Consider the following 11194-nt stretch of genomic DNA (forward strand, 5'->3'; position numbering starts at 1 on the left):
ATGCATTCCTGCAACTCACAAACACAGGAATTGCAGATACCGATGCAAAGATGGTTCACTTATGCTGATTCCACTTCACACAGTGTATTACTGAATCCACCTTTGGGAATATAGTATATCCAGAGTCACAAACGACACCTAAAAAGACTGTTCTTCTGAAACAAGATCTCTCTAGATCAGACAGGCAATCTACTATTTGCAGACCGTGAACTCTTACTTGCTAATAGACATATAATCTTTTTGACAGCCTCAATGATTTGAATCAAGTGCATGCCACAACCCACCACTGTGCAGCAACTGGAGAAATGATGCATAGACATACTGTAGCATGGTTTACAAATATTACTGTAAGAATTGCAATTAGTTTGGTCACTTCTTAGCATTCCCTTTAATAACCTTTTATATAAATAACCCCATCTACTGGCAGGACCCGATTTCTTGATGTTGGATAGAGTGGCACTGAAAGACACAATCCAAAGCCTTTTAAAGGATTATTATTTTCCAATTATCTACGTAGAATTTTGATTTAGCGATTTTGACAGACATGATTTTTGAAAATAAGATGATGCCAAGACTGAGATCAGAGTGAGATAAATTTCAAAGGTATGTTTTGTGAAAAAAAAAAGGGATGAATGAAAAGTCAGAGAAAATTGGGCTTAGTAAATCTACCAATTGCAGGTATTTTCCAAAAGCTTCACACTGAGAAAACACTTATTGTTACGTAAATTCCCCTACAGCAAGAAAAGATCTAACCTCATGAAACATGTACTTACTCTGAAAAATAAATAGAAAAGCGAAATAATTCTTGACAGACTTATTTCAATAGAAAGAGACCAGGCCAACCATGATGCTGTAAGGGACTGTAGAACAAGATCACTCAAAGTAGAAAACATCTTATGCGTAAATGGAAGGCAGTGCATTTGGATGCTGCTAAGGCCCAAGGCTCTCTCTGTGCTTCCTCCTTGTTCTGCTAAAGCTGTTTAACCAGCACACATCTCAGAAGACATCTAGTTAAGTAAAGACAAAAAATGGGAATCAAGGAGAGGAATAACACAACACTGACCTCCTAGTTATCACAAATGTTATCCTTAGAGACCTACCTTTTCCTTTGGGTACTTCTGTTTCACCTTTGTTTGGAAGCAGTTCCAAGTACATCAGCTGGCAATTTGCTGTAAAGGTGGGTTTTTGGTTTGTTTTTTCCATGTGTCATTTTAGTAAGCTAAGAATTCACAAATGAGGCAGGCAGGTACTAGAGAAAGAAGGCAAGTGACTTCCCTAAACTCACTTAGCCCAGTTCACTAGGCCCCACTTCACTCAGGGCTTTGTGATTCCATGTGGATAAAATGAGTTTACATTTAACAATGCCTCCCTGTTTCTGAGAAACAGTCTTTGATCCATCGATACTCTGTCATTCCTTCCATAAGGCAATATGCACATTATTTTTAGTATGCATGTATTTATTAGTATGTTGTTTAATCATGTATATACTATGCAGTTAAAAATTAATCATACCATATATATTTTTTTTTTACCTTAGGTAATACCTTGCTTTTGCCTCCATAACTACTTTGAGCAATAGGATCTTGCATTCTTTTAACACTATCGTGTACATCATGCAGTCAGATAACATGAGTTATGTAAATGCAAATACAGTTGTTTACGACAAAATCCTTCAATTAATACAGGGCCAATTCTAGCATCTGGCATAATATGCTTAGATGGGAAACTGTCTAAAAAGTCAGTCTCATGACTCAGTAACAATCACTTCAAGCTTTATAAATCCCACATGTACACAGGACATCACAGTTTTCAACTAAGATTAAGACTAAGGAGCCCAAGCCAAGATGCCATTGTCTGAGCCTAACTAATATTATTGACTTCCAATAAGTTATCCCCATATTTGCAGAGCTGTATACAAAATTTGGAAGTTAACTGCAAAAGTAAGAAAAACAATTACTAAGAATCATTAGACTATATATTTTATTCTCTTTTTTTTTTTCAAAATACATTTTAAATACAATTTCTATCTAAAATACATTAAAAAAAAACAATTAAAAACACATTTAAGATATGCAAACCTTAAATTCTGAAAGTGAAGAAGAGGGGATAAGAGTGATGACTTAAGTCTTCCAAGAAATATTTTTAAACACCACTTTCACTTGTATTAAAGAATCTATTTGAGATAGTGAATTCCATAATTGACATAGTGCTGATTAGAACATTTTAATGCTGAGTTCACATAGCAGAGAATTAGAGAACAGGTATTTTTGAGTATAACTCATAATGAGTTGATGACCCAGATGTTACCTTGATTAAATAGTATTATGCAGTAGCACTTAAGGACGCCTAGAATTTTACAAAACAAAACTCTGTAATATCAGAAATGTACCTAAACAACTATCCTAGAAAACCAACGATGTCATGAAGCTTTTGTTGCCCAGTGGCTTTCCACACTCTGTTTATACAGAAAATGTGTTCCCAAGTCTTTTCCAAACACAGTCCTTCAACATGGCAACTTGTCACTGACCACTTATCTGCTGGTGGGATTGGGATGCAGTGGTTTGACTCTTGCTAGTCTGGAAAGGCCAAGCCTAAGACACTGAGTAGGTGATTTAACTGAAGCGTATTTCACAGAGTTGTTACTTGTTCCTGTTGCAGCTGAAAATAATTTTAAAACAAAAAGTTTTAAGAACATGAAGAAAAAAAAAAATCATATAAATCTAATCTTTTCATTGCTTTCAAAGCAAAAAAGGGTATTCTAAAGGCACAGCAAAAAGAACTGAAGGATATACCATGAAAGTACAAGAAAATTAGCATGTTCACGAGGAATCAATCGATTCTGTAGCCAAAGTAGCAGGCAGAGCTCACATTTTTAAAACACCAGCAAGGCAGCAGAGAAATAACACCACATGGCATTGGAGGGGCACAGAAAACCTGCACATAGTCTACTGGGCATTTTCAGGTCTTCCACAGACAATCACACAATGTCAAGGGAGAAATGAAAGTTTTAGAGAAAGGAGTCAAAGAGGAAAGAAATGCATGCAGAAAAGGAATATGAAGGGAAACCGAAGTAAGAATAAGTCAGAAGCAGTATGTGTAAACATCCTAAACTGTTAAAACTTCCAAATATTAATTTTACTGAAGCAGTTAAAACACTTCAACACATTTCTAATGTTATTTTAGAATGCAAAACGACACAGCACATACCAGAGCTAAAGAAAACTCTAATAAGAGCGAAGGGGACACAATACAAGCTTTTGCTTACAATCTGATCTATGCTCTGGAGGGCAGTAGTTGCTCTGAAATACAGTTTATTTGTTTGCGTGCTTTTAAGAGGCATTTCTAAAAACAACAAATCTATCTGTTACAAACTTTAACGTACCTGGTGGTGTCCATTTGGGCTTCCTGTTTGTTACAGGACTTGATGTGCATAAAGGCCTTCCAACTGGTTCTGCAGATGTGGACATCTTTTGTGCTTGCTTACATTTCAGTTCTATTACATTTGAAGGAGTAAATACAGATAAAAATGAAAGCTTGGAAAAGACACTTTTACTGAGAAATCATGACGCTACATAAGATGACAGATCTCTTTAATGCAAGACGTCTTTGAACTGACTGAAATGAACGTATATGTTAATAGACGATCATGTCTTCCAACCAACAATACATATTCAAACAGTTACACTTTGGTTTGTTAAAAAGCACTGCAGCTATTCCTTGTTAAAAGATATTCCAGATACTGAATTGATAAGAGGGAAGGTTCTTCTGCCAGCTACATAAAACAAACCATTCCTTGTCACAATTAAAACCAAATGTAAACTAATTTACTAATGTAAACTCATGCCTGAAATTGAAACACATTATCAAGTCAGACAAGATTAACATGACAGAAAGAATTTTCTTAAGCTGTTTAGGCAAAACTAAATTGTGTTAGCAATACAGAGAAAAATTTAAGTCTGAAGGACATGAATTTTTTTTTTTTTTTTTTTTTTTTTGAAGAAATAAACCTCCCCTTTTTTTTTTTTTTTTTTTTTTTTGAAGAAATGAACTCTGCCTATTCAGTTTTGTCTGTTTTTACTGTAAGCAGTGTTTATTTATCTTAAAGATTTTTTTCATTCAGATTTTTTGTCATCTTCCCTTAACTCTATAGAGTCAGTTTGTCAGCCTAATTTATCTGCCACTGCAGGTCTCTTTCAAGGTACTTCGTTTTTAAATAAGAAAAGTTTTTATGAATATAAAAGCAAAAAAAAAAAACAAACCCATAAAATATTTATTGTGAAAGGTACAGATTAAAACAAAGGAACCTTTATGCTAAAATAAGTATATTTCAAATTCATAGTAGAAACTTACCAGTAGTAGTATTCTCAGATTTAGGAGTCTTATTTTCTTTTCCAGACTGCCTCTTTATTTCCTTTTTATTTCCTTTGAATTTCATATTTTCCATAGCAGAGTCCTCATCATTACCTTCACTATAATCTGAATCTACTTCTGATTCCTCATCTACGGCAAAGAAAAAGGATCTCAACACTTCAGAGGAAATAGCAATTTCTATTATTCTAGATAGGGTCTTCTAATCTTGTGCTGAATATGTGAAGAATTAGGGCATAAGGTTGAATAATATGAGGATGGTAACAAAGATAATTCAAAAGGCTATTTGTAAAGCACAGTGATGCCGTGGCTGGAAAAGAAGGAGCAATCTCCACTAGGAACAATCTTTAAGAGATGCTGCCTCAGTGGGAGTCAGCCCTTAAAGGAGGTCTTAGAGGGGGTGGAGTCGAGCTCCACCCCTTCTGGGAGCACAGCTAGATTACTCTCACCTGTGCTCCCACAGCTGACCCAACACTTGCCTCAGCTGATTAATCAGAGGTTCAGGCTGTGATTACCAATTTCCCATACACAGGGTATATTAAGAATACAGTAAAATATATTTATATGTTCAAGTATGAAGGAAATAGCTATCATAAAATATTATGTATTTCTCTCCCTGTATTCCAATATTTCAACACTGGCATAAAATGCAATTAACGGTTATCAGTTAAAAAAAATCTGCATGTACTAGATGAAAAAGTTAACATCTGTCAGGGATTCTGATTTTCACATAATTTTGTTCACAAATATTTGAAGAGGGAAAATACGTCAAATTTCAGCTGCAGGAAAGATTTTACATATTTATTATTTAAATAAATTATAAAAAAATGCACTAGCAAATCTAAGGAATAAGACACAAGCAGGAATTTCTGGACTATGCTCCAAATATTTTAACTGATAATTTTGGAAATATTTTCCAGTAAGCCTTCTGTAATGGATAAAGACTGGATAGAGACACGTCAGCCACTGAGGAATAAGAGAGATAGAGAACTACAGACATTTAATAATTAGATCCTAGCGGAATCATACTGACCTACAACCAGATGCAGTAAGGTTTTCTGAGAGCTGAGAATGAAAAGAAGGTGGGCTACATTCTTCTTTAATAAGCTTAGATAAAGCCAAAACTGAAAGAACTAACATATGATACTTCTCTGGAATACAACTGCAAAAATATACAGAGGATCTTTCAAGAGACCATTTTTCCCCAGAGTGTGAGTAGAAAAATGATTTTCTGACATACTGCAGCATATATAAGTACAATGATTTCTGCTAGTTTAGGGAATGTGAATAAATAAGCCCCAGTGTCTAGATTTAGTGTCAAAGTGCACTTCAGATATCACAAGTATTAAAATGTTTCAGTAAAGAGGAAGATAAACAAAGATGAGTATGCGTTTCAGTGAACAAATAACCTAAGTTTAACTCATCACATTCAATACACATCTAAGCAGAGGGTTGTTACCGACAACTTACCTGGTACAGTCACTGGTTCAGAGTCAGTAACATGATCTCTGTTACAGCTGTCAGTGGTCAGTAACTTCTGATGCGAGAAAGCTGTAAATGATGTTGTCATTTGCCTGCAGCCATTCCTAGGTAAGTCATCATCTAGAACCGGACTGAGACCTATAAAAAAGAAGGTGGTCTAATTAATCCAAATTCATAGTAACTCTGCTTAAAGAGAAGCAGGTTTTTGAGTACTGAGGCTCTGAACTCATTTTTGTTTTTCTAAAGTACACTATTAGAGAAGCATATTATCTGTACCTGTTTTTATGACATTCTCACTTTACTTTAACTGATCAAACTGTACTTTCTGGTAGTAAAAGGGATCAGTCTTTATCTGTAATCAAACTAACTAAATGACAGAAAGCCAAAATACAATCAGAAATATGCAGAAGTTTCCAGTGGCACAGCAAATGTTTTGGACACATCTGACACTTAGATATTCCAGACACATTAAGAAATTGAGAGTAAGCATTGCTTCTTGTAAAAGTAAATAAACTCATCATCTAAAAACACTGTGTCTGTTGTTTCTTCCAGATAATATTTAGCAATCTATAACTCTTTCCTTCAGAATAGTTTTTTTTCCCAACATTAGGACTTCTAAATTTTTCAACATTAAGCAAATTTTAAAACATAGCCACTTGCTTTTTCCCTATGCAATTGAAAAACAGAAAACATGAGAAAGAAAAATGTATTTAAATGTGAACTTAAATACTATTTCTGACAGGACAGAGTATGAAAACAATTTACCTACAAGTTCACTGTCTACAATGCAGTTGGAAAAACAGGTGTCCTATCTCCTGATTCAATAATCTAATTGTTTTAGGTATCAGAAAATAAAATGTTAAGAATATAGAATAGTAGTATTTCAAAATGACATTATAAACAGACAAGTGATTAAGAAATGAAAATAAAACTTTTCTCTCTCTCTAAACAAACTATTCAACAGATCTTATAGAAGATTTAATTGTATCACATTAAAAAACATTAATGTAAGAAGACAGGCGCCACCTGGAAATTCACATTTCCTTATCATGACATCTTGAAACAAAACATGACTTCCAATCTATTTTTTTTATAAGACAAGTCATGTTGAGTTCACCACATATAAACTGAGCATTGCACTGAACCGCACAATAACCTTGTTCTTTTGAATTTTGCACTTCATGAATATTTGCCGATTTTTCCTTGATGGACAAGGCCACAGTAACGTTCAAATCCCTCTCACAGAAACTGTCATCCAAGGATGTTCTGAAAAAACAAACGTGCAAAATAATAGTAAAATGAGACAAGAGTTACTAACCTATTTCTGACTTGCTAAGATTTAAATATTTCTACAGAAATTAATATTTCAATATGTACTTTATCAAATATCCTACCACGAACTAGATCCTGAAAAGACTTCAAGAAAGTATCAACTGATATTAAAAGCACACAATATCTAAAAGTACTGTTACAAGAAAAAACAAGACCAACATCATCCATCTCTTGACTTCCACCTCTATAAAATAACAGACATAAAAATCATATATCACATCTGAGATATACACAAAAGGCAGTCCTGAACTTGAAAATATGCAGTACGTTTAATGAAGATAAAGGGTAAAAAACCAACACACTTTCCATAACACTTTCTCATTTATAGCAGTACTTTCTTAACATTCTAACTCTTAAAATAACATTTTGAGTCTTCGTTCTCAACTGCATAAAACTATAGGAAAAAAAGGAAAAATACTGTTTTTCAAGTCCTGATTTTTAGTATAAACATAGATAGCCACATTTCAATATTTCTTACCTTCCAACGGGTAACTGTTTTTGTGATGGAGTCAATTCTTTTTGTGTTTTTTGCTGCTTCTTTTTCTCCTTTTTTGGTTCCTTAGGCTGCGTTCTGGATTTTTTTGTCAAAGGTGCAGCTATGCAGGCAAAGTCTTCATCTATGTAGGAGACATTAACAAGCCTTAATTAATTTTCCTTCTGTGTATTCTTCTATGTGGTCATAAAGAAGTCACTCAACTCAACTCAATTTCATCATATACTGAAAACACAAAACACACAACCTTTCTGAAATTAATTCTGTTTAAAAAAGTGGCAAGTGCAAATCTATTGATCTTCAATGCATTTTAAATGAAAATTTAACAAGAGGTCTTATGCCACTGTGTTAAAGGCGATTTTTATTAATGATACATGACAAATGGTTCAGTGTTGGTTTCTCAATAGCTGCAAGTTTCACCTTTTGATATACATAATATCAAATACATATACAATATATGTAATCAATCATAATAGCAATCACTGTCATTCTTTTGTTTTAGTATCTTGGTGTTTTGGAAATTAATTACATTAGCCCCTCCCATTCATAAGAAATATAGACTGCTTCCTGGTTTTGAGCCTTCTCATATTGTCTCTCACCAAATACAAAACACATTCTCTGGTTTTCAAAAGAATATTAGAAGGTATAAAAACTTTATTTCTTCTGACCAATTACAATGCAGTTCACAGTGCAAAATAAGGAAAAATACGATGTGTTTTCTAAATGCCATAGAACAGATACATGATACTTCTGAGATAAAAATCTAAGGGACAGAGGAAAACAAGCTTCCTTTTTTTTGTAGTATGACAAGTGGTCACTTAAAAAAAAAAAGTTACGAACTGTATTTAAACTTGTGAAACTCTGCATTAACTCACATGACTTACAAGGGATCTTCAATATCACTTAACTTTTCTTTCCCCTTCCTATCACTTCAAACTGTTCAGTGGATACCAAAAACTGACAAATAGCACAGGAAGATAGAAAAATAAACCAAATTCATGAAGGGAAATGATACAATACCCATTAGGGCTTAGAGGTAAAGGAGGATTGTCACGAAAACTAAGAGCCTACAATCTATTTTTCTTACCAATTCAACTCAAAATTTGATTGCTAAATTCTTATCCAAAATCCTTTAAGTTACAGAGCTGGATGAGAAATGTTAGACCTGTGCACAGCCAACTACATAACTCCCTTTACATTCTGATATGAAGTCTTGTGAAATGATCATCAGGAGGGCACAGAACAAGTAACTCTCTGAAAACTGAGGTAGGCAGAGAAACAGATTTTCCTGCAATCAAAAGACACAGTGCATTCAACAGATCCCTGGCAAACTGTTGTTATGCTTTGGCTTACAGAAATCATATTCTTGCTGAATTAGGATTTTCAACATGTTCAGTTTATATCCACTGAAAACAGTAATAGCCTTGTCACTTAACTAATGCATGAAAAAGAAGAACACTCTGCTGATACTTTAGGTTGTAGCATTAGCGCTTGGCATTTCAGTTATGTACAGAAATACACCACTTACCACCATCTTCAAAGTCCCCAAATTCTGAATAATTAACAATTTTCCTGTTCCTGTGGCAAAAGAACACAGTATTAGGCCCTTCGTATTGAGAATCCCTACTAGCTAATTCTTGATTTGGTTTGTATCATGTATTTAAGGAGAAAAGCAGCGTATGTCCAAATACATGTGTAACTATTACTATTGCATACAATATGGTTACTAAGAACAGAATAGCTTGGTTAGGAAGGGACAGTTCCAACCCCCACTTCTGAGCATAGGGACACCTCCATCAGATCAGGCTGCCCATTAGGCCTACTTTGGCTTCTCTGGGCAGCCTGTTTCAGTGCCTCACCACCCTCATGGTGAAGAATTCCTCCCTAATACTCAACCAAACCTACCCTCATGAAATTTGAAACAGTTTCCTCTTGTCTTCCTGAGAGTCCTATTCAGTTCTGTTGTACGCTCTTGTATGGGAAATTGGTAATCACAGCCTGAACCTCTGATTAATCAGCTGAGGCAAGTGTTAGGTCAGCTGCAGGAGCACAGGTGAGAGTAATTTAGCTGTGCTCCTGGAAGGGATGGAGCTCGACTCCACCTCCTCTAGACCTCATTTAAGGGCTGACCCCCACTGAGGCAGCATCTCTTGGAGATCACTCCCTGGTGGAGATTGCCTCAGCTTTTTCCAGCTAAGGCATTGATATTGGTGTGTTTCCCTTTACCTTTTGAATATTTACCATCTTTCATATTATCCACCCTTACAGCTCTCTTTAGGTGCTATTAGGCTACTATAGGGTCTTCCCAGAGTCTTCTTGTCCCCAGGCTGAACAAGCTAAACCCCCTGAAACTGCCTTACTCCTAAGTGCTCCAGCCCTGATATCTTCATGGCCCTCATCCAGACCTATTTCAACAGCTCTTCATCCTTCCCCTGTTGAGAGCCCCAAGCATCAACGCAGTTTTCCAGATGGGCCCTCGTGAATGCGGAGCTGAGGGCCCTGCCCTGTTGGCCATCCCTCATTTAATACAGCCCAGGGTACAGCTATCCCTCCTGGGCTGGAATTGCACACTGTTGGCACATGTTGGGACATGTTGGGTTTTTCATGAACAAACAATCCCAATCCTCTGCAGCGCTGCTCTCAATCCATTCATCTTCATTCCTGAATAGCTCCTAAGTAAGGGTTTTTGCACAGAATCACAGAATTGTAGGGGTTGGAAGGGACCTCTAGAGATCATCGAGTCCAACCCCCTGCCAAAGCAGGTTCTCTATACCATGTTGCACCGGTAGGTGTCCAGGTCTTGAATATCTCCAGAGAAGGAGACTCCACCACCTCCCTGGGCAGCCTGTTCCAGTGCTCCGTCACCCTCACTGTAAAGAAGTTCTTCTGCACATTCGTGCTGAACTTCCTATGCTGTAGTTTCATCCCATGTTGTTGTTTCCCTTATGGCAGCACACACACAACTCCTTGGAGATCGATTCCATTCCACGGTCACTTTCAGACCGAGGAGATGAGGCTGCACGTCACACAAGCGACGGGCAAATGCAGCGCGCGCGCGCCACAGGCTTTCGAAGAAAAACCAGCTCGGCGCCGTTCGGCTCACATCCCAACCCGCCTGAAGGAGGCACGGCAGCCATCACAGTATATACACACAGTATCACAGTCTTGGGCTGGTTGGAAGGGACCTTAGAGATCATCGAGTCCAACCCCCGGGATTCGAGCCTCTGTGTAGCAGGGCAGCACTTCGACCACTTGCGCCACAGGGAGGATTCGAACCCCAGTCTCCAGTGTTGCTAAGTGGCGTCCTTAACCACTGCGCCACCGGGGCACACACGGTCCGCACAACACGCACTTGTGCCCCTTGTCCCTCCGCGCGGCTCGGCCAGACCCGACCCCAGACCCGTCACCCACCTCCTCGCCATCCCGGCCATCGCCGCGGCAGCCGGCGACAGCCACCCGCCGTTGACGCTGCTCGCAGAACGGCACATTCGCCGCAAAGAGGAGGGGCGAAGGCAGCCG

General features: G+C 37.2%; 1 protein-coding gene across 2 annotated transcripts; it reads right to left on the reverse strand.

Annotated features, from left to right (window-relative positions):
• Positions 1–1520: 1520 nt before the first annotated feature.
• RAD51AP1 (RAD51 associated protein 1) lies at positions 1521–11193 on the reverse strand. 2 transcript variants are annotated; one of them, XM_015871268.2, is made up of 8 exons: positions 11087–11193; positions 9204–9253; positions 7661–7799; positions 7001–7116; positions 5839–5988; positions 4351–4500; positions 3383–3493; positions 1521–2658 (listed from the first exon to the last, which is right to left on the reverse strand). In XM_015871268.2, exons 1-8 carry the CDS (start codon positions 11161–11163, stop codon positions 2531–2533), a joined length of 921 nt encoding a protein of 306 aa, XP_015726754.1. In that variant the 5' UTR covers positions 11164–11193; the 3' UTR covers positions 1521–2530. The 2 variants fall into 2 exon arrangements, with proteins under 2 accessions (XP_015726754.1, XP_015726765.1); XM_015871279.2 differs by having other exon boundaries at positions 1967–2658; positions 7007–7116.
• Position 11194: the final 1 nt, after the last annotated feature.

This window comes from Coturnix japonica, chromosome 1 (assembly GCF_001577835.2).
Source record: "Coturnix japonica isolate 7356 chromosome 1, Coturnix japonica 2.1, whole genome shotgun sequence".
Taxonomy (NCBI): domain Eukaryota; kingdom Metazoa; phylum Chordata; class Aves; order Galliformes; family Phasianidae; genus Coturnix; species Coturnix japonica.